The 24,627-nt window shown below is 44.5% G+C and overlaps 1 protein-coding gene across 1 annotated transcript; it reads right to left on the reverse strand.

The window, feature by feature from the left end:
- Positions 1-2,381: 2,381 nt before the first annotated feature.
- Positions 2,382-24,410, reverse strand: Depdc7 (DEP domain containing 7). Its single transcript, XM_075961600.1, has 9 exons — positions 24,240-24,410; positions 10,505-10,883; positions 8,727-8,854; positions 7,812-8,001; positions 4,918-5,129; positions 3,991-4,133; positions 3,719-3,844; positions 3,554-3,632; positions 2,382-2,673 (listed from the first exon to the last, which is right to left on the reverse strand). Exons 1-9 carry the CDS (start codon positions 24,361-24,363, stop codon positions 2,480-2,482), a joined length of 1,575 nt encoding a protein of 524 aa, XP_075817715.1. The 5' UTR covers positions 24,364-24,410; the 3' UTR covers positions 2,382-2,479.
- Positions 24,411-24,627: the final 217 nt, after the last annotated feature.

Consider the following 24,627-nt stretch of genomic DNA (forward strand, 5'->3'; position numbering starts at 1 on the left):
GAAGAAGAAGAAGAAGAAGAAGAAGAGAGAAGAAAGAAGTACTTTTAAGTACTTTGTGGCAAGCTACCTCATCCCCACCCCAGACAAGATCATGCAGTGTAGTTCGGGCTAACCTGCAACTCAATCTTCTTGCTTCAGCCTCTCAAGTATTGGGATTACAATGGCCATCACAGCTGGCTTTAAGCTGTGATTTTATTTGATGTTTTCTATGAAATTAACATTCTGTTAGAATGTTGATTCTACCAGGTGCTGGAGCCATGGATCAGCAGTTAAGAGCACTGGTTGTTCTTCTACAAGACCTGGGTTTGATGTCTAGCTACCGCATGGCAGTTCACAACTGCATATAACTCCAGTTCCGGGGGATTTGAGTCCCTCTTATGACCTTGGTAGGTACCACACACACACATTGTACATAGACATGCACACAGAATAAGCAAGCAGACAACAAACAAAAAACCACAAGAACAAGCCAGACATGGTGGTGAAAGTCTTTAATACCAGCACTTGGGAGGCAGCCGCAGATGGGATCTCTGAGTTCGAGGCCAGCCTGGTCTACAGAGTGAGTTCCCGGATAGCCAGGGCTACACACCCTATCTTAAAAGAACAACAAAAGACACGAGCAATGGTAGCAGTTAGAAACTGAATGTTCCTGTCTTTTCCTGAAGTGTTAGTTCTGGTAGCCAAAGAGTCGTGCTTTAGTTATGTGCAGAACAAAGACTGCAGCTCAGACAGTGTACAGCTGCTCTGATGACTATGTGGACCTCACCAGTGTAGGCTCCTTCCGCAAACCTCCTCTCCCGCTTAAGCCATCATCTCTTTTCACCTCTTTTAAAGCTGCCTTTTTATTAAATGTGCCAAAGACCTGGCTTTTCTAAGATAACTGGTACCATATATATTTTAGCTCTCAGCCTTCTGTTTGAAGGGTAGCTGATATTAGTTATGTCAAAAAAATAAGAAATCACTCATGGTATGCCAGAGGATTGGGGCATTCTAAAAGTCTTCCCTACCACTTTAAAAAATTTTCCTATTATACTGACTTTGTATGTGTGGGTGGGTATGTGTGTTATGTGTGTGGGCACCTGTGCCACGGCACATATGTGGTCAGAGGGAAATTTATGGAAATTGGTTCTCTCCTTCTACTATGTGGGTCCCAAGGATCAAACTCTGTTGGGGAATATTATTTTCAGGTGTGTGACTATTGTTTCTGCTGCATTTGTTTAACTCTGTGAAGCTGTGTTCCTGCGCCTGTCTAAAACACCTGATGGTCCTAATAAAGAGCTGAGTGACCAATAGCGAGGCAGGAGCAAGGATAGTCAGAGTTAGCAGGCAGAGGGTATAAACAGGAGCTACGGGAGACCAAGGAGAGGAGGACACCAGGGGCCTGCCACACAGCAAATCATGAAACAGAAGTACAGAAAGGGATACCGAAATAGAGAAAGATAAAAGCCCAGAGGCAAAAGGTAGTCAGGTTAATTATTTAAGTTAAGAAAAGCTGTCTAGAAACAAGTCAAGCGAAGGCCAGGTATAACTAAGAATAAGCCTCTGTGTGTGATTTATTTGGGAGCTGGGTGGCAGGCCCCTCAAAAAGCAAAAAGAACAAAACATCATACAATAGAACTCAGTTCCTTAGGCTTGGTGGCAGGTGTCTTTACCCACTGAGCCACAGCAACTCTTAAAAAGAACACATTTAATTGGGATGTCTTGCTGACAGTTCAGAGGTTAAGCCCATAACATCATGGTGGGACATAGGAGTCCCACCTATGTGTGCAGGGAGACGTGGTGCTGGAGAAGTAGCTGAGAGTCCTACAATTTGCAGGCAACAGGAAGTGGACTGAGTATCACACTGAACAAAGCTTGAGCCTTGAGACGTCAAAGCCTGCTTCCACAGGGCATACCTTCTTCATAAAGCCACACTTCTGAATAGTGCCACTCCCTTTGGGGGCCATTTTCTACCACCATATTCTATCTCAAAAAAATGAAAACAAAGCTAACGAAAACCAAAAACATATCCTTACTAAATATGTAGACTTCCTGTTAAGTACTTTTATTATTAGGTGTATTTATTGTATATGAATGAGTATACAGATGTGTACATTGTGTACATTGCCCACAGGTCAGAAGAGGGCGTTGGATCCCCTGAGACTGGAGTTACATATGGTTGTAAGCCACGATGTAGTTGCAGGAACCTAACCCAGGTCAACAAGTGCTCTTAACTCTTAACTGCTGAGTCATTTCTCCAGTCCCAGTACTTTCTTACATAAATATATTACTCCTATATCCTCTAAATGCCTATGATTTTCTATATAAAATGAACACAATCATAAACCAACTCACCTAGTCCTTAGCATTAATACACCAGCTGAGCAATGGTTTTTGACATATAGGGTATAAAATTTTTATTAAGTACAACTTTATATATAGACATCCAAACTTTTTGCTCTTAAAATAAACAGTGAATATATATACAGACATTAGAAACTCAGTCTCCAAAATACTCAATGAAGATATCTGGATGACACTTGCGGAACTGGCCTAGCAGCTTCTTTCTCTCCTTGGCAGAGAGTTGTGAGTCCTCATTAATAGTCTTTAGTAAGTTCAAGAGTTCGTCTTTGGTTTTCTTCTGTGTACTGCTAGCATAGTCACGTTCCTCAATTCTCTGGCAATAAATATAGCCTTAAGATTTAAATGCAAAAAGTTCCAGTTAATGACTCTATTCCCCACATTTAACTAGGAAAAAAATCATGCAGTAGTTTTTTCTCCCCACTTTGACATTCTATAAAATGCGTTAAAGAAGATGATAAGGACACCCCTGATCAAGTTTTTTGTTGTTGTTATTTTGTTTTTGTTTTTAAGACAGGGTTTGTAGCCCTGGCTGTCCTGGAACTATCTCTTGTAGACCGGATTGGCTTTGAACTCACTGAGACCCACCTGTGGCTGCCTCCCAAGTGCTGGGATTAAAGGTGGCACCAACACTGACTGTCAATCAAGACGTTTTAACCTAGCCAATGAGAGGGCTCATGGGAAAGGCACGTCCCTCTGAGCCTGAGTTCAATCCTTGTGATCCTTCTGCTGGAAGCAGAGAATCAACTCCTGAAAGTTGTCTTCTGACCCCCCCCCCCCCCCCACACACACACAGAGAGAGAGAGAGAGAGAGAGAGAGAGAGAGAGAGAGAGAGAGAGAGAGAGAGAGAGAGAGATTAAACAAATGTGACTTTTAAAGGTTTTAAAACACACAAGAAAAGAGAATCTGAAGTTGTTTTAACCCAGGAAGAACTCTGCTAAGCCTAAAAAACTGAGGGGAATGTTTCAAATTATTTAGTTCAAACTAATCATAGCAAAATACTTTCAAACCAGCACTATGGACTTGTCTTTCAAAGATATGAAACATTAAACTGGGAGTGGCTTCAAACACCTGTAATCCCAGTACTTGGAAGGTGGAGGCAAGAGGACCAGGACGTCAAGGTCATTTTTGATTACATAGTCGTGGCCAGCCTGGAATACAATGAGTTCATGCCTTTAAAAAAAGACCATGCAGCTAATTCTCTTAAATTACCTGTGTCTTTATTAGGATCGCTTCCTTTTTGTATGGCCAGAAGTTTAACACTAACAATTTTATGTAGAGTCCCAGGAATCTTAGAAAGAAGGAACACAGGACATTATTCAAAGTGCACTTAAATCTGTTACAAATAAACATGACTGATTATTGTTAGAGTCTTACCTTGAAAACATCTTTTTGGTGATCCATTAAGAAGAGTACAAGAAGATCGGTTTTACCTTTGGATAAGTTTTTATTGTTGACAATAGCTTTTGAGAATACCCTTTTCACAACCATCCGGTTGTCACTCTGCAAGAATAAAAAATGCCCTATGGTACACATTGAAAAGGCTAAGGTCAGTGTGAAGCAGATGTCAAGCATGAACAGCTGCCGTCCACTACAGCACGCTGGATGCTGCAGACACTGAGTTGATTAACATTTAGCAACAGACTTACTTCTTCCTGTAATTTAAATTCAGAAGGATGTGCTGCCACAGCCATGAAGTAAAGCAGTCTTCTAAATTCTTCTCTATTTTGGGAATCCAGAAGCTTCAGAAACAGCTGAGTAGCTTCTAATGCTATTTCTGTCTTCCCATTTACTTTAGCCAAAAGAAAAAAATGCTTAATTGATCAAATAAAACTATATTAAAATGAACAAAACTTGTTACACTTTATGCTAAGTAGTACACCTCTTCAAAGACAAAGCGGGAATAAAAACAGGACAGGACCAACTCCAGCAAGTTGTTCGCTAACCTCCACATACGTGCAATAGCAATGGCATGCACGCACACATGTGCACACACACTCACAAATAAATAAAATTACAATGGATGACCAACATCATAAAGACAGCAACTCAAATCAGCAACTGATATTGTAGGCCCTTGCCATATACTGTCTTAGGGTGTTAAATAACTCTGGGCTTCATAAATTCTTACTGTTTCCTACTAACACACTATGGAAGTATACTGTGTATATAATGCTGATAACTGTACCTGAGAGAAAGAGAAGAGGTTCTCTCAATTTATTTTCAAAATCCACGTGAAACGGTGTGATCACGTAGATCGGGGAGCAGAGTGCTGCCCTTCTGAGGGGGCTGCAGGGTCACGCTGCCTGGCGACTACTCTAAAGCAGGGAACCGCCACTCCTGCCTAAGCCTGCAACACTGACAGCAATGCTCCTACTTAACTCCAGAGCTGCTCAGGTCTCAAGGGAATCCTAGATGTGCTAAAATAAATATACTTTCTACTGACTAGACCAGATAGATCCCTCCCCCCCCCCCCAGCTTTACCGAGCATTATTTTGGTTCACTTTGAGGACAATTAACTTTTTTCCCTCCAAAGATGAACTCTGTCTGGTACCAGTGCGGAAGAGCTCACTTACCTAGGAGTTCCGCTATTCCATTGTGAACATCACCCAGGTGGTTTAGCAGGGGCTCCCTGGTACTATAATATTTGCTGAGAGCGTTGAACAAAAGTTCCTTCACTAAGTCTGTTCTGTCTGGTTGCTCGGGAAAATTTCTGCTTATGTCCACAACCATCTGGTCGGGAAGATACTCCAAGCAGTCAATGGCCGCAGAGACCCACTCATCTGCCCTAGAGCAAGGGAGAAGGGCTATTTGAAAACACAAAGGGAACAGACAGACACACAGCATCTAATTCCCAAGTTATTTCATGCCTCAAATACAGTAAAATCATTTATTATAGATCTAAATTGTGTATGATGGGTCAAAGAAATTAGCTAAGTTGCATTTTCCTCATGTGTAAAAATGTCATCTACTGCCGTATGTGAAGGTCATCAAAGCCTGACCTGGACTCCCAGTTGTTGTGGGATATTTGTCCGCCTAAGGCACCTGATTGGTTTAACATAGAGCTGAATGGACAAAAATTAGGCAGGAGAGAACAGGCAGGACTTCCAGGCAGAGAGAGGAACTCAGAATATAGCATGGTAGGAGACACCAGCGAGATATGGAGGGAGGCGGACATATAGAATGAGGAGAGGTAAAAGGCCACGTGGCAGAATGCAGATTAATAGAAGCAGGCTAATGTAAGTTGTAAGACCTAGTTGGGAGCAAGCCTAAGTTAAGGTCAAGCTTTTGTAATTAATAAATCTGTGTCATTATTGTGGACTAACCGTCCCCAAAGAAAATCTGACAGTGCCCAATCCTGATTCTCCCTAGTGCTAAGTTTACAGATGTGTGATATCACCCACATCTGTTTTCAGACTGACTTTTTTTTTTTTTTTGGTTTTGGTTTTTTGAGACAGGGTTTCTCTGTAGCTTTGGAGCCTGTCCTGGAACTCCCTTTGTAGACCAGGCTGGCCTCAAACTCAGAGATCCACCTACCTCTGCCTCCCGAGTGCTGGGATTAAAGGCGTGCGCCACCACCACCCGGCTAGACTGACTCTTAAAACTGTAATTCTAGCTGGACAGTGGTGGTGCATGCCTTTAATCTCAGCACTTGGGAGGTGGAGGCAGAGGCCAGCCTGGTCCAGGACAGCTAGGACTGTTACATAGAGAAACTCAGTTTCAAAAAAGCGAAAGAAAGAAAGAAAGAAAGAAAGAAAGAAAGAAAGAAAGAAAGAAAGAAAGAAAGAAAGAAAGAAAGAAAGGAAAGCTGTAATTCTACCAGACAATGTTGCTAACTTCATGTAACCTGTATGATATGTTATTTCTAGCTTTAGCTAGGACAAAATACAATAAGATAAAAGATGACATTTCAAAATACTGAACTGAGTATTTTGTGAGTAAACTGTTCTTGCTGAGATTAGGTCTCTGTGGCCCAGGCTAGTCTTCAGTTCCCTGTGCAGGGGAGGATGACCGTGAACTTTCGATGTTCCTGATGCCTGACTACAGGGCCTTTGTGATGTTGGAGATTAAATCCAGGGCTTCATATTTGGGATGCAAACACTCTTCTACCAAGTGATCTACATCAGAAAATGTGTTTCAATAAATTTGTTATAAATCTTCTACTGCCACAGACTTGAGACAGCCAGGGTTTATAAAAAGGTGAAGCTAGATTATCGTTAAGGTTATTTCTAGCAGAAATTCTGACTATTTAGGTAATTACAAAAATATTTCTCGGGTGGTGGTGGTGCATGCCTTTAATCCCAGCACTTGGGAGGCAGAGGCAGGTGTATCTCTCAAAGTTTGAGGCCAGCCTGAGCTACAGAGCTACTTCCAGGACAGCCAGGGCTACACAAGAAACCCTGTCTCAAAAAACCAAAACCAAACCAAAAAAAAAAAATTCCACCAAGTGGTTAGAATGCATTCCTTTAATTCCAACACTCAGGAGGCAGACACAGGCAGATCTCTGAGATCAAGGCCAGTCTGGTCAACAAGCTAGTTCTAGGACAGCCAAAGAAACCCTGTCTTGAAAAACAAAACAATAAAATTATATATATTTTTCCACATTACTTTAGGTTATAGAAATGTAAACATATAGAATGAACTTCCTATTCTATATGCAGAATTTAACAGTTCAGATCAACACTTTCATATAAAGCTTTAAGCCTTAAATTTTAATTTTTTGCTTTTTTAGACAGGGTCTCTCTATGTAGCCCTGGTTGTCATGGAACTCACTCTGTGGCTGATCTTAGACACAGAAATCTGGCTGCCTCTGCCTCCTGAGTGCTGGGGTTGGCTACCACACCCAGCTCTTTAATACTCCTTAACTGGATTTGAACACTATCTACTGAGGCAAAATAATTAAAGATTAAATCAACTAAAATTACAGAAGCTATTTTAACCTTTTATAATTTTACTCAGGAGAAGAATATTTCAAGTTATGAGGAACATGGAACTCTTAAGCTAAAACAGTCTGCTCTTCACCCTAACACTTCAGACCTTAAGATTTATACACACACTTTTTTTTTTTGGTTCTTTGAGCTTTGTAGCCTGTCCTGGAACTCACTCTGTAGACCAGGCTGGTCTTGAACTCAGAGATTCACCTGCCTCTGCCTCCCAAGTGTGCACCACCACTGCCCAGTTTACACACACCGTTTCTTTGAGACATAGTCTCAGTATGTATGAGGCCCTGACTGACAGAGCTGCTTGGTGTTGGGAGGTATCATGTAACCCAAGCTGATCTCAAACTAGCTGTGTAGCTGAAGGTAACCTTAAAGTGCTGACCCTTCTCCCTCTACCGCCTAAGCGCTAGGATAACAGGTGTTTGCCACTACACCTAATTTTAACCAGTGCGAGGCTGGAACCCAGCCAGAGCTCTGTGCACACTGGGCAAACACGTAAATATTGAAATAATTATGTTATTTACACATACTGAGAGTCACCATAGGCCCTGAGAATCCCTCGGTCCAGATAGTTACTGGTGTTGACCATGTCAGGTTGTCTCTTAGGCTGAGGGACTTTAGGTACATCCTCTTGCTGCTTGAGTAAGGAGTCCAGAAAGGGAAGGTCGACAAGTTGTAGAAGACGTCCAATTGTCTCCTCTTTCCATACCTCGTTAATAACTACACGGAGGACAAAGTGGGAAGAAATGATCGAGTTACTCCGTGATCACCGCGGTATGTGGCAGAAGGGGGGACCAGGCCATCCTTATCATAGAGGGCTTTCTTAGATCAATACAATCCAAGATTTGTTTAAAGTGTAGGAGAACAGGCTGTGGACCACAGGGATTCTTGTCATTCTTTGTACTATATAAAGCAATATGTCAGAGAAGAGAGATCAAGCCATACAACAATGTTAATAAGGGCTTCAGAAGAAAGAATGGTTCATTCAATCTCAAGGCTCATTTGAATCTCCTGGCTGCAGAATACTCCACTCGGGTTTTCCACACAACCAGGATGGGGGAGGAGGGGTGGAAATCAAAATCATCAGGCTGCATTCCATGGCCACAAGGAAGAACATAAGAATTCTGTTGATACTTTAAATATGATTTTTAATTTTTCGTGCAACCTAATAAAATCGTAGGAAAAGCACTATTTGAGAGAATATATTGAGTAAGAATCTGCATGCAAAACATTTCAGCGCTGAACCTCTGCCAGCTGATGGACAAAAGTCAGTGTTCAAGAGCTGTAACACTGATGTGTTGTTCAAGATAATAGACTTCTGTTGACACTGAACATAACCAGCTTTAGCACAGCGTACGCTTTCTCTGCTTCAATATTAAAATTCAAATAAAGGCTGGGGGAAAACACAGTCAACAACTGTGTCTCTCTTTGCATCATTGGTTTACCTTGAGGAGGCAGCCTGGTAGAGGTATTTATACGAGGGGAGTTGGCAGGCTTTAAACTCAGATTTTCCCACAGGTCCTCCAAACTGTCCGACTTGATATCAGGTGACTTAAATAATGTATCTGAGTACCTAAAATAAGGTTAGTATGTCACAAAATGATTAGAATGCCGCAGGTGTCTAGAGAGCTCACGTTTCAAAACCAGAACAGGACAAATGCAAATTCTTCTCAAAGTCTTACTCAACCCAAACATACACTCAGTCTCTCTGCTTGTTTGGGGTCAGGGTCTCTTGCAGTCCAAGTGATATCAAACTCACTATGAGCTGGAGCTGGCTTACACTCCTGTCCTCTGGCGTCCACACCCCAGATCCAGGGAATACGACAGGTACACTCTGCTCTACTGCAGATACTCTAAATAGACTCGCCTGTGGACCTTTCTTTAGATGTAACTCAGTGACCGCAATATTATCACCAATTTTAAAGCCTAAGAAAAATGAGCCAGGCCCGATGGTAAAACTTTCAATTCCAGAGGCAGAAGCAAGAGAATTGAGTTTATTGTGAGCTTGGCTTGCTGGTTATAGCAAGCTATGTGTCAGCTTGGGCTCCACAGGGAGACCCTGTCTCAACAAACACCAAAGAAAAACAAAAGCAAAAACAAAAATCTTGAAACTGTCTCACCATTGGTATGAATATTCCTTTGTCACAGAAACATTAATATGCTTCATTACCAGTGCTGAAGACTGTGGCAGTGCTGTATGATATTCATGCACTAAATGTTCTTTTTGAAATCGCCATACTTGCAAATTATTAGACATTTTGGGTCTCGGTGGTTTCAAACGAAGCATGGAGATGCACTTGAGAGTGTGGACCAAATTCTACTTTACCCTCTTATTTCCTCTGCTGTGTCTACGGATGTAAATTCTATTGAGAGAGTCAAAAATATTTGACAGCCAATACCCTAAGCCCCTGATCCAGGCCAGAGCTGAACCAGAGCACCAGAAGACGGTCTCTACAGTTTACTCCACAGACTCATTATGCGCTCCTCACCTACCTTCCGGTCACTGGTCCCCACCCTGTCTCACTGGACCCCCTCTCTCCTCCCCCACATGTCATTAGCCCCGTCTTCCCTAGCCTTCAACACTGCTTACCTGGTTCTCACCAGCTACCCAGCACCGTTTCTGGCACCTAATAACCTTTCTAAAACACAGTCCGATCCTGCAGAACATCTTTTGTGGCCTTCCCAACACCTATATGACCAAGTCCCAAGTTCCTTACCATTCCAGGTCAGCGGCACACACCTGTAGGGTAGATGGATGGCTTGAGCCTAGGAATCCATTAATGCCTGAGACATTCAGGGAGACCTTGTCTCAAGAATGAACAAGGCTGTGATATGTCACACCAGGCTGTGGGTATTGTAGCCCTCCTTCAGCATTCACACGCCATACCCGCCACTCTCGGATCCTGGTGATGCCCTAAGAGAGCGGGGTGTCTCTGCCTGCCTTTCCTTTCTCTCTGTTCTCACCCCACTTTGTACATGAATTTCCATTTTTTTACACTGTTACTCTAACTTAAGACAGGAAAGCAAAGTTTGGTGACTGTTCCTGCAGAATACCGGTCTGAACAAATCAGGTCTAGGATACGCCTGCTACATCCAACATTTTGCTATCTTTTATTAAATTTACCAGGATTTGGATTTTAGCCAAAACTATCACTTATGATATTTTAAAAAAGTAGGAAAAACTCCACTAATACGCCCATGCTAACCTGACCCCAGGGCTCACCTGGAAGGTGAGTATGCGCTGTTCTCGTGGCTCTGGGTAGGGATTGTTGTGAACCTGTAAAGGCTGCAACTGCTGTCCTCAAATGCAGGCTTTCTGTCCTTTCCGAAGACCCTGGTTGGAATGGCTTCAAATACTTTGTAGTCCATGAGAGCCTGGCATACTCTCACCACTTTGGCCCGAGGAATATCGACATCACCAAAGAACTTATTTTGAGTTAAGTGAGAGTAAATGACGTCCACAGCTTCTGAGCCGACGAAGCAGTCATTGTGCCGCTTTAAGTGGTGCCGCCGTCTCTTCACTTCCACTTGGGTTTGCAGGGTATTTATAATGCTACTCCACACATACGTGGCTCCAAATGGCTTTTGGGCCACACTGAAACCTAAAAGGAGAGAAATAATCCGAGAAGCGGCGCATTAGCGCTTGTTTATTTACGATGAGGTCTAAGCAGCTCCCAGGAAGAAGGCAGCAATTTCCAAAAGCCATAACAAGGTGAATTAGAAAGGCAGGTTATCGAAATGTTGTCATCAGTGGCAATTTATTTATAAATTGAGTGTCTGCTATACACCTATGCTGTCCTACGGTAGTTAGAAAAGTAAAGTCTGTCTTCATATTTAAAGACACCATGGGCGGATCCAAACATTCTGTATGTGCTCAATCAGTCAGTGCTGAAAAGAAAATAGCTTTTGGGCGTGGAGCTCACCTGTGACACCGACACTCAGCTGAGGCTGTGGCAGAAGGATCAAAAGTTTGGGGCCAACCTGGGCTTCATAGTGAGACCAGGTCAAGAAAGAAAGAGACAGACACACAGATGTGGATGGAGAGCAGCAACAGCTGAGTAAGAGAATGCTATTTTGTTAGGTGTATTGATTGTGTGTGTGCACACACGTGTGTGGGGGTTGCAAGTGGACACATGTGTGTCACCGCACTCATGAGGAGGTCAGAGAACAATGTACCGGATCACGTTCTCTCCTTCCACTACGTGGGCCCTGGAGATCGAACTCACGCCATCTGGCTTGGCAGCAGTGCCTCTACATGCTGAGCTGGCGTGATGGCCTGAGACTGCTACTTCTGTTTGATTTTGTGCACGAGTGTTCTGCTAGTGTCTGAGGAGGCTAGACGTGGGTGCTGATCCTCTGGAACTGCAGTTACAGGTGACTGGCAGCTGCATGTGGTTGCCGGGACTGAATCTGAGTCCTCTGGAAAAGCTCTTAGCCACTGAGCCATTTCTTTCCCATGAGAAACTTTTGTTTTGTTTATCAACATGGTCTCACTATACAGTGCTGGCTGTCCTGGAACTCACTCTGTAGGTCAGGGTCACCTTGCACGCAGAGATCAGCCTGCCTCAGCCTCCCAAGTCTAGGACTAAAGGTATTTAATTTTAATTTTCACCACCAGCTAGCTGAAAACACTATTTTAAATAGAGTGTCAGGAAGACTCTTCTAGGGTTGAGGATTTAGCTCAGTAGTAGAGTTTGCCTAGCATGTGAAAGACCCTGGGTTCAGTTCCCAACTCTGTAGACACAAAATTCACAAAGACCAAGGCTGAAAAACCAGGGTCACTTTTCCAACTGTTATGTCTAATATGGACTGGAGTAAAACCAGGAAGTGAGCTGTACAGACACCAGGGCAAAGAACAGAGAACAGAAAATCCAAGGCCCAGGGGCATACACTCAGCTAGCAGGAAGTGAGATCAAGGAGGGCAGAGGTACCACCAGCACACGCAAGACTATCCAATTATCCAGTCTTCTATCCAATTATCCAGTCTTCAACAGCAAACCTCGAGTTTGGGATGCAAAATTTATTCACAGGTCACGTTCCACTTCTAAGCATACTGAATCATTCTGAAATTGACTCATGGTTATGCGCGCGCGCACACACACACACACACACACTGCAAGAACAAACTAATATTTCTAAAGCTTCCTGTTTAGCAGGCTTCTAACTTAAATACTTAGTAAGCACAGGAAAGTAACAATAGGAGTTTATTAACTACTGCAAAAGATAAGGGGGAGGCGGACGACCTGGGAAGCGGGAAGGGGGGAACTTTGGTTAGGATGTAAAAACAAAAAAAATTACATGGGAGAAAAAAAAGATAAGGGTGAACACAGAAACAAAGCAAGATGTTTGCCCAACACAAAAAGGAAAAACTAGCTTTGAAAGCTTTCCTATTGGACTGGTGAGATGGCTCAGAGGGTAGAGACAGTGGCTGCTGAAGTAGTAGCCAGAGCTGAAACCTGGAACCAGCACGGTGGAACAAGAAAACTGACTCTGGAGGGCTGTCCTCCGCCCTCCACATGCACAAATTTATTTTTTTAAAGTTTTGTTTTTATTGTAAAAGAAAAAATTTTCCAAGCCAGCAAGATGACTCAGCAGGTAAAGGTTGTTTCTCCAAGCCCGAGTACTGAGTCCCCAGAACCCACGTGGTAGAAGAACAGAATGACTACCACAAACTGTCCTCTGACCTCCATACACACACACACACACACACACACACACACACACACACACACACACACAAAGTAAACTAAATTTTGAGAAAATTTCCCATGATATTTTTCCTTAAATAAAATATTATTTGGCAGAGGCACACAGAAGAAAAGGAAAGCTGAAGGGAAAGAAAATGGCCTTGGGTTTTAGTAAGCCGACGGACCTGATCCTAGTCACTCAGTTGTTAGCACTCTTCCCCTCTCCCCCCACGCCCTTCTCTACACAGTCAGTGTGCTCTCTTGGAGGATTCCGCAGTCCTAATTCAGCCCTGCTTCTCTTAAATATACTGCTTCATTTATGTCAGGTTCTCTTGGCAGAGAAGCAGCAGAGTTACTGCTACTTCCTTTCAGAATTTAAAAGGAATGAGGAGACTGACCATTAAAGGAACCACTGCCTGGAGAGGAAGGAAACGTGTGTGTGTGTGTGTGTGTGTGTGTGTGTGTGTGTGTGTGCATGCAGAGGCACAGAGGCAGGGTACAGGATGCCCAGCTTGCCGTGTGCCTGCTGGGATCCAGAGTGCAGTCCTCACGACTGGGCAGTCATTGCTCCAGCCCCTCTTCTACGTTTTTAACACGGGATGAAAACAGAAGGCAAGCTCTTGAAGAACGTTAAAACTTTGCTAAAGTTTTGTTTTGTTCTTAACATTTTGTGTGTGGGCATGTGCATGCCAAGGCTTGTATATGGAGGGAGGAAGACAACCTTAAAACTCTTGGCTCTCTTCTCAAAGTGTGGTTCCTGGGCTAGAACTCAGGCCGTCGGCTTGCGGCAAGCAGCTTTACTGGCTGAGCCATCTCTCTCCTTAAAACTCCTCGTAACTCTAGGGAGACAGTGCTTTTCCCACTGTTTCTTCTGCACTGGGATTGACTTGAGTGCCACAGTGCAAGCTCAGCATTCGCTTTGCCATCAAATCTACCCTAGGGTAACTGCTAGCAACTGTAACAGTTCTTACTGTGAAAATTAATCACACACATAAAAATCCCTGTTGTTTATTTGCAGGTTTTCAATACCAAAAGACAAGTAATTTATTACCTACCCGTTATTATGTTAGTTCAAAACAATCACTGAGATTATTTTCTATTTTCAAAATTGTATTTTAAGAATGAAGATAGCCAGGCATGGTGGTGCATGCCTTTAATGCCAGCACTCTGGAGGCAGAGGCAGGGGAATCTCAGAATTGGTACCCAGACCCCAGCATTAGTTGCACTATCCACAGCCACATGAGCAAAAATTGTTAGCAGCCAATAGTTGCTCCTGTCAGCCCCTTCCTTCTTTTGGGGGAGACGGGGTGGGTGGGCAGGGTCTCCCTATGTGGCCCTGGCTGTCCAGGAACTAACTCTATTGACCAGGCAGACCTCACACTCGGGAGATCCGCCTACCTCTGAGTGTTGTGATCAAAGGCGTGCGCCACCACCTCCCACCATCTGTCCGGTCTTGATGAACAGCTGCTCTGGTTCCATGGCTTGGCCATTGTGAGCAGCGCTACAGCAGTCACGAATCTGACACCTGTTACGTACTGACTGAGGTATCTTCAGACAGATACCTGGGGACGGCATAGTAGATCATAGGATCCAAGTTTTACATTCATGGAGGTTTTTACTCTTGTATTTTGAGGAACCTCAGTCTTGATTTTTCAGTGGTTGTATTAACACTAATTTTTTTTTTTTGAGACAGGGTTTCTCTGTAGCTTTGGAACCCATCTGGAACTAGCTCGTATAGACCAGGCTGGCCTCGAACTCACAGAGATCCACCTTCCTCTGCCTCCGGAGTGCTGGGAAGGATTAAAGGCATGTGCCACCACCGCTTGGCCCGTATTAACACTAATTACATTCCCAGTAGCAGGCATCAGTGTGCAGAGTTCCTAACTCCCATTCTAAATCCTTCCATGTGATCCTGTTCATGTGTTTTCTGTGTCTGTGTGTCTCCCTCCCTCCCCCCACCCCCTTTCCCCTGTCTCTTCTAGTTCATTGAGACAGGGTCTGGACTGGAACTCACTGTCACCCAGGCCAGCCCACAACCTTTTTAAAACTTCAGACTACCAAGTACTGGGATTAGAGGTGCACACAACCACACTTGGCTTGTTTATTTTCTTTATGGTAGCAGCTATTCTGACTGGTGAGACAGTGTCTCGGTGTAGTTTTAATTTGCATTTCCTTGATGGCTAAGGATTTTGAACATTTTTTTCATATATGGATGGCCATATATCCTATCTGTTCAGTTCATTGTTTCATTTATTGCTTGAATTTTTGATTTAATTTAGTTTTTACTATTTAAGTAATTCTTGGAGGGTGCTGGAGCTTTATTGTTTTTCTAGCAGTTTAGGGACTGCACCTGAATCCACTGATATTTCAACTAACTACCACTGTTTTGTCTAGAAGTCAGCCTTGGCCTTGAAGTCAGCCCACTGCGGGTCAGCCCTTGGCCGGGTGGGAGTGGCTAGGCTGCAGCTAGCAAAGGTAGGTCTTAACTAAGTCGCTACCATTCTATTTGCCAACACAGACTCAGAAGTCAGATTTAGACTGACACACTCCTTTAATCAAAGTCTTCTGTAGCCCAGGCTGGCCTGGCTCTGTGCAGTAGAGCTGATGGCCTTGAACTGATGGTCCTCCTGCCTCTGCCTCTCAGGGTCTGAGACTGCAGGTGGGTTTCAGTCTTCACTGCACCATTATCAATACTACCTACCATTTGAATACGTACAATGACAAACTGTCTTCTCTAATTTAACCCTGACCCACGTCTCTGTGAAAGTTACTAATCATCCTATTATCAGAAAACTCAGGTTCAGTGTACTAAACTCATCCCAGCTTTTCCTAATACTTACTACTTATTATAAATGAGTTATTAGGTTATGGGACCGCGGCTCAGTTGGCGGGGTGCTGGCTGCCCAGCAGCCTGTTGGTGCAGACCTACGCCCAGAGCCCTTCAGTTCTAGTGCTTCTCACCTTCCTAGCCTCATGCTGTGCTGACTCCAATTATTTTTGCTGCTGCTTTACAAGTGTAATTTTGCTCCAGTTACGAATTGTAACGTGAATTTTTTGGAGGCAAGTTGCCAAAGGGGCTGAAACTTGCAGGTTGAGAAGGGCTCCTTAAAACTGAGGAAGTAGCTGGCCGGCGCGGCTATAATCCTAGCACTCTGAGTCTGAAGCCAGCCTAGTCTTCAGAACGAGTTCCAGGAAAGCCAAGGCTACACAGAGAAACCCTGTCTCAAAAAGCAAAACAAACAAAAAAGGACTGAGGAAGTACACAAGTCAGGGGCTTCGGGAAGTCCCGGAACCTGGTCAGACCCACCAGGTTCTTCTTCCGTCCCCTCAGTTTTATAAGGAGGCAGAGACCATCTAAGCTGGGTCAAGTGTACAGTGAGCTCCAGACTTCAGCTTTTGTGAGCTGCGGTGGACTTCTGGGGGCTGCAGCTGCTTCCATCCTAGCTCCTTCACGTGATCCACCCACACCCCTGGAAGTAATCCTAATGCATTGGTGTCACACAGTGGCCTGTCAGTCCACAGACTGACAGGATCAAAACCAAGGTCAACCTTGGACGTGCCTAGGGTTTACGGACAACCTGGGCTCTTGACTGTGTCAAGAGAAGCCAGTTACTAGACAGGATTAGAATTCATCTTTCGCTGGGCAGTGGTGGTGTAATCCCACCACTTTAATCCCAGCACTTGGGAGGCAGAGGCAGGTCTCTGTGAGTTCAAGGCCAGCCTGGTCTACAAAAGCTAGTTCCAAGACAGGCTCCAAAGCAACACAGAAAAAACCCTGTCTTGAAAAACCAAACCAAACCAAAAAAAAAAAAAATCTTTCTTTGGAGATTCCAAATAAAGAAAACAATGAGAGAACCAAGAGATTGGAAGAAAAATCCAATGGTTTTAAGAAGTATTTACAAACACTTGGTAACCAGTACTCCTAAAATAAAGAGTATTGTGAATTCTATAATATATACTATACAGAGGCATAAGACAGGAAAGCAAGTTAGGCAAACCTAGAGAGATCAGATTGTCTTTCGTGTTAAGTGAAACAGACTTTAGGGCCAGTAATTTTCTTTCCTTTTTAAAGACAAACTCTCAATATATTTCCCAGGTTGGTCCAGTACTCCAGTGTTCAAGAGATCCCTGTGACCCAAGTAACTGGTGTAAAAGTACTGTTCTCTCACCCTGCTGGGCTAGTGCTAGCGTTCAGAACACAGAAGTTAAAACATGCCGGGCGGTGGTGGCGCACGCCTTTAATCCCAGCACTTGGGAGGCAGAGGCAGGCGGATCTCTGTGAGTTCGAGGCCAGCCTGGTCTACAGAGCTAGTTCCAGGACAGGCTCCAAAGCCACAGAGAAACCCTGTCTCGAAAAACCAAAAAAAAAAAAAAAAAAAAAAAAAAGAAGTTAAAACATTTGAGCCACAAAGTAGGTTAGTACCCAAATCCTAAAAAGTAAGTTGGAGGCACTAGTTTTAAATTAATAAAACAATTGAAGGATGCCGACAGAGAGGGGTGTACGGCCGGACAGCATGGAGAAAGCTAATGCTTGCCCGGGAGTTAAGTAAGAAGCAAGGAATAAGCTTCCCCATATTAGCCTGCTACTAACGTGTGGGAAATCAGGAAGTTTTACAGGTTGGATAAGACTGCAGGAAAGATTAAAGAACAGGTTAGAGCAGGGCAGTTGGCACCTGTGTGCCACATAATGTTCCCAGAGTCCTCCACGCATGATCAGAGTCCGTCCTCTCAAGTCCTCTGTTCTCACTGACCATCAATTCCCAAACGCCGCGTTCCGGGATATTTCCCCTCGAGCATCGCCACCCACAGACCCCAGGCTCGAGTTCATACAGATACAGCGATACATAATGTACCTTGGACCTGACAAGTCATTGTGCCAAAACTCATACCAGGATAACCAGTTTTCTTAAGTGGTGGCTTCCCCCGTGGACTAGAGATCCCCCAGTGCCGGGTAGGAAAGGGCTTGTCACCCACCCACACCTGACATGGATGTCGGCAGAGTAAAACTGACTCGCTGTAATGTCTAGCAGAGTCAAGGGACGAGAACACACACAGGGATGGTTTTGTAAGTTGAACAGTTACAACGAAGCTTTCCTCAGGCCTCGCTACACAGGAGTTGGACAACTCACAAAAATTCTACACACTTTTTTTTTTTTGAGACAGGATTTCTTTCTCTATGTAGCCCTGGCTATCGTGGAACTCTTTGTAGACCGAATGAGGCTGGCCTCAAACTCAAAGAGCTCCACCTGCCTCTGCCTCCCAGTGTTTTTGTTTGGTTTTACATCTTGAGTTAGGCACTGTGAACACCTTTGATCCTAGTCCTCGGTAGGCTGAGGCAGGCTGATCTCTAAGCTCCAGGAGAGCCAGAGCTACAGTGGGATCCTGTCTCAAACGAAATGAAAATAAATAAAATTCTACTTTTATTGAAGCTTTCTTCAGTAAAAATCTTGAAGCTTTTTAACATTTGGTCAGTTGTGTTCTAAAACATCATGACTGGGGCTGGAGAGATGGCTCAGTGGTTAAGTGCACTGGTTGCTCCTCCAGAGGTCCTGGGTTCAAGAGGCAGCACCTCCAGGGCAGCTCACAACCATCCACAACTCCAGCTCCAGGAGACCCGACATCCTTTACGGACTCACACACACACATGATGCAGGCTTACATGCAGGTAAAACACCCATACATACAAAATAAAAATTAACTTAAAAATTTTAAAACATCATGACCAAAAGAATCTAAGAATCTAAAAACAGGCTTCAGTAGCTCTGGTCAAGAGATTTAAGCTCTGTAGGTGAGACCCTTCACCAACCAACTCAATAGCTGAATAATGCATTTAAGCTTGGTTTCAGGTCTACTCTGCTAACTGTAAGAATTTAAAGAACTTTAATCCCAGCACTTGAGACAGAAGCAGGTGGATCTCTGTGAGTTCAAGGCCAGCCTGGTCTATGAAGCAAGTTCCAGGGCAGGTTCCAAAGCTACACAAGGAAATCAATCCTGCCTTGAAAAAAACAAAACAGAAAAAGAAAAAAAAAGAATTTAAAAGATAGAAGTTGCATTTCCTTAATTTAGATTCAAACACTGAATATCAAACAGAATGACAGTTCCATAGGAAAGAAATAAAACACGGGAACACACTGAAGCATGGGTACAAACCTCAGATGTGGCCTAAGCAGAGGCTCAGAAACCACTTTAAACTATGTCTCCAGCATTTTAGTCTCCTTTTCTTGTTTTGCTGAGATGCTGGTTTATGAAGCCCAGGTTGGCCTCAACCTTCCTATATAGCTGGGGCAAGCTCGAATTCCTGATCTTCCTGGGTCCCCCTCTAGAGTGAAGTGCAGGCATGAACTACCACGCCCGGGTTGCAATCGTAAGTGCTAGATTAAATCTAGGCAAGTACACCATTTTTTTATTTGCTGGAAAACAAGAATAGCTCTTTGGCAAGACTTGTCTTTCATGGATATGTGAGCTCTTGTCTTGCCTCAAAAGTTTATTAACAATGCGTTACATATTCAAGGTAATTCTGACCTTTATTTGAAACACTGATCATCACCATTTTTAATAATACACAGTAATTAATACAGTTATTAGTCAATAATTCCTTTAAAGCCAACTCATACATCAGCGATGGTGGGACAGAACATCTACTCAAAGGTTACAGGGAACACTCGGACCAACCATGAACACATCAGGTCACCTTACTGGGAAAGCTTGGTTAAGGGAAAGCAACTCCCATCACGCAGACTCCTCAGCAGATCAACACGCACATTCTAAAACAGACATGCACACGGAACTGCGGAAAACATGCTATTTCTTTGTTTAGTTTCTGCTGCCCTGGAACTCGTGGAAATCGCTTGCCTTGGCCTCCTACGTGCTGGGATGATGCTGGGTGGTGTCTCTGTCACTGCCGGCGCCCGTGAAAAATGAATTACTTCTAAATAGATGTGCGACTACATTTTCATTTCAAAGCTTTGGACTCAACTTTTAAAGTCGTTGAAATGACTCTTTTTTTTTTCCTCTTAAGCTTTAAGAAATAGAGCTAGTGCATATGTTTCAAGTTTCCTTATAGAGGTTAAATTACTTAGCAGGTTTTTGGGCTGTCTCACCCAACATTGCTTCCACACTGGTTGATGAACACTTGTTACTTGTTGATGACTGCTAACTACTAAAAGCCATTTGTAAAGGTTAACCCAATGGGTTCTCGGTGGATTATTTTACACCCTCATCTTAGGAGGCATTTTTCATTTATCACAATGGGATGGAAGGGGCTACTGACATCTAGAAACGTTGCTAAAGTCCTACAATCCACAGGATGGCTCCTGCAACACAGACGGGGTCAGCAGAGCCTGGGCCGATGACACACTGTTCAGGTGTGGGAACCGGTGACTGTGTATGACACAGTCACCTGCTACAGATGCAGAGTAAGGCAGCGAGGATTGGGGAGTCCCAGTGACCTGTGTGTCACTCTTGGGTCCACCCTTTACTAAAATATGACCCTGGGCAAACTACCTACCTCTTCTGTTGCAATCACATATGTTAATGTGGCTGTGTACAACAATAACCAGATGGCCAGTTCAAGCGAGGGATGCTGGCAGAGACTGGGAAACTATCAGTGTCTAGAGGAGCCCAAGGAGACAAGACAACTTAATGCAAAATGACTATAATATCCTGCATAGGCTCATTGAAGAGAAAAGGGACAAAGAACACACTAAAGAAATCTGGGTAAATGAGGAGCTTTTTAGTTAACAGTCATCTATTATTTATTTGCTTGCTCAGAAGGACCATATTCACGGAAGATATTCCATGTGGAGAGTGATGTCAAGTTCCAAAAGAAAGTCCAGTCAAAGACCATTCAAAAGATGATAAAACCAGGGCTAAGAATGAACCTTTGCACCACCATTACACTATTTAGGAGTTAAGAGAATTTTAAGAAATACCATCCACCACACATGGCAGCACATGCCTGTAATCTCCGCAAGCTCAGAAGGCTGGGGGAAGAGGATGGCCAGCTGGAGGCAAGATTGAGCTACAACAGAAAACCCTGTCTCCATAAAGAAAGAAAAAGCTGGAAGACTGGAGAGATGGCTCAGACGTTAAGAACACTTGCTGCTCTTTCAGGACCTGAATCCAGCTGCTAATACCCACAGCTGGCAGCTCACAACCACCTATAAATTCAGATCCAGAAGATCTGGGGCCCTCCTCTGGTCTCTGTGCTCATCACACACACATAAACAGTTCAACAACAACAACATTGAAAATTTGGGTGCCATTCAGTAAAAGAACATTTGTCTAGCATGGATAAAGGCCTGAGTTTGATCCCCAGCACAGAAAAATTATTTCCCATAGTAGTTTTCTTTTTTCAATTTTGTTTCATTATTTTATGTGCATAAGTATTTGCCTTAATATATGTCTGAGCACCACATGCATGCTTGGTGCCAGCAGAGGCCAGAAGAGGAGGTCGGAGTCCGTGGAGCTGGAGCTCCAGACAGCTGTAACACTTTATGAGGGCGCTGAGTCAAGCTAAGTCCTCTTCACGGCTGAGTCACCTCTCCAACCCCTTGATAGCAGTTCTAAAAACATTACTCAGGCTAGAGAGATGCTCGATGGTTAAGGACACTTGCTGCTCTTGCAGAGAACCCAGTTTCAGTTCCTGGCACCCACATGGTGGCTACAACCATCTGTAACTCCAGTTCCCGAGGATCCTGTGCACCAGGCACACACATGGAGTACATACAGATAGGCAGGCAAAACACGTATACACTTAAAAAAGTGAAATAAATTAATCCAAAAAAAAATTACTCAAGGCTGGAGAGATGGCTCAGGGGTTAAGAGCACTGACTGCTCTCCCAGAGGATCCTGGTTCAATTCCTAGCACCCACATGGCAGCTCCCAGCTGTCTGCAACACCTGTTCCAGGTGATCCAATGCCCTCTTTCGATCTCTGAAGGCACCAGTCACATCTGTGGTACACAAACATACATGCGAGAAAAACACTGATAACACATAAAATAAAAATATCTAAAAAGTATGTTTAAGATTACTCAGAGAAAGCCGGGCGGTGGTGGCGCACGCCTTTAATCCCAGCACTTGGGAGGCAGAGGCAGGCGGATCTCTGTGAGTTTGAGACTAGCCTGGTCTACAAGAGCTAGTTCCAGGACAGGCTCCAAAACCACAGAGAAACCCTGTCTCGAAAAAACCAATAAATAAATAAATAAATAAATATTACTCAGAGAAATGCTTAGTGGAACGTCACGAAAACAAAGAGTATAGAGGCTTCTATTACACCCAGGGAGCTGAGGCCAAGTGGGAAACTTTCCTATAGTGCAGAAACTGATACTGCAACACTTTTACTGGATATTGCCTTTGACAGTCCCAAGTTTGTTTTCCTATTCGGCATCAGAGAGAGGCTGACTCTGAGCTGCCTTGGGAAAGGCTGGCTGCTGGTAGAAAACAAGTCTGCTGACAAGAATGCTTTTAACATGGCCTAAGACAAGCATCACCAAAAGCAGGGACCGGCCCCCACTTAATTCAGAGATTAATGAGAAAGCATATGGGGAGTGTTCTGAGCTCCCTGGAAAAGTGACACCAGGCAAATTCGAAGACTTGGGTTACAGTATAAAGGGATAACAAGATAACACACCGCTTTCTTCTGGGTCTGTATTAAGACAGGTGTCTTAAGTTCTGGCCGCAGATTAGCATAAAACTCTTTTTCTTCCTCATCAGTCAAGTTCCTGCTTGTGCTTATAGCCCGCTGATGGTATGAAAGAGTTACTAAGCCCTGGAGAGGGAAAAGTACAAAGCTGCCTGCCAGAGCACACAGCACAGGAATGGCAAGGAACCAAAACCCTGGGCTCCCATTACCTTGCTCATGAGGACTGGGACAAAGCAACTCAAGGTGATGAGGAATAAACATTAACAAACAGGAGTTGTGGCTGGAAGGCCAATGAGAGCCCGCAGCAGACCCTCAGCACACTGTACCTTGTGCAGAGGACAGGAAGCAGCCTTTTCCTTTAATAAAAATGTGCTGGCCCACAGGTCCATTCTTCCCTCTGTGAGTCTTCTACAGAGTTTTAACTTTTATTCCCTCTCACCATCTAAAAAGGTGTTCACAAGTGTCCAAAGTCCAGAACTGACACTGCCGCTGAGAGAAAAGACTGTTGCGTTTAAGTTGGTAAATTTGGAAATGTCATTTACCAGAGGGCCTAAAGATAACATTTCAAGTGACAGGATTACGATCTAATTTTAAAGATATCACTTCAAGTGTCGGAATGATCGAAGCCTTTTCGATGAAAGCAGAATATGTTCAGTTTTTCGTTTGCTTTGATTTTTGAGACAGTCTCATCTTGTAACTTGCTGTGTTGACCAGGCTGACTTGGAATTCAGAGAACTGCCTGCCTCTGCCTCTCCAGTGCTGGGACTAAGGGCTTGCACCAGCCACTACAGCTGGCGTATACGGACCGTTTTATAATCTGTACTGAGAAAGCACCAAAGACAAGTAGTTCTCTAGCAAAATTGGTCCAAATGTTAATGTTACTAATTAATGAAGCATTAATCAGTAAGTCAAACACAATAGTGGGGCCACTGAGATACACTCATCTGACCAAGAGGAAGGAATCACTGTTTCACAAACGGGCATTTTACAAATGAAAAGCTTTGGTAGAGAGCCAATTTCTCCAGCTTCAGAAAGGGGGAAAGTGGCACTTCATCCAGACGAAGCCAAACATCCCAAGTCACCCGACTCACCCCATGTGCAGAATGAGATATGATAGGGTTGGAATTTTAGAACAGATTAGCTGATTCGGTTCAAAGACCTTAAACCCGCCCTCAGTGATTCAATAAAATCTCTCCCTCCCAAAGTCATGTAACTATCAAAGAAGGAAAAGAGAAGGGATAAAACGGATTCACGGAAACACTGCTTGTTCAAAAAGGGTTAAATTCACAGACACACACACACACACATATATATATATTTCATCTTCCGAATCTGGGGAGCCACCGACCTCTGGTCCTACCATGAAGTCAGAGTTCGTGCTCCAGACGCTGGACAGGAAGCGATTCAAAACTCCGCGCTTGTCACAAGTCAGGCTGTGGAGCCTCACCCGGGGCCCCACTACGAACTAAGTTCGGGAAAGTTCCTAAAATGCCGGGATCTGGCTGCGGCGGGGTCGGTGGCTCGCTGCCCACCCGTGGGAGAAAGCGGATCCTCGCGGTCGCCCAGCCCGCGGTGCGCGCCGCCCGCCCACAGCCCGCGCCCGCCCCGCGCTGCCCTCCGACCCACCCGGAGGCCTCTGCGCGGGGCTGTGCAGAGCCGACAAGTCCAACGCCGCCGCCTTCTCCCGAACCGTGGCCATGACCGCGGCGGGAGAAACACCGCCGTCCGCTCCGCCGCCGCCGCTCCGCATACTGCGCGCCCGCGCTCGAGCCTCGGGTTAACTGGCCAGGCTGGGGGCGGGGCTCCAGGGGCTCCGCCCCCGAAGGGTCACGTGTCTTGCCGGTCCGCTCCAAGGCTGAGGTCCTGGCGCTCTAAAACGCCTCAGGCCACTCAAGGTGGGTAGTGCCCAGGTAAAAAGTTCTTCTCCAGGCGCGGCCTTTCGAGGGTTCCTCGGCAGTAGCCCGAGGCTAGAGCCCTCGGGAGTCTACCCTCGCCCCAGCCAAAGCCCCACTGC

This window comes from Microtus pennsylvanicus, chromosome 2 (genome assembly GCF_037038515.1).
Source record: "Microtus pennsylvanicus isolate mMicPen1 chromosome 2, mMicPen1.hap1, whole genome shotgun sequence".
NCBI lineage: Eukaryota > Metazoa > Chordata > Mammalia > Rodentia > Cricetidae > Microtus > Microtus pennsylvanicus.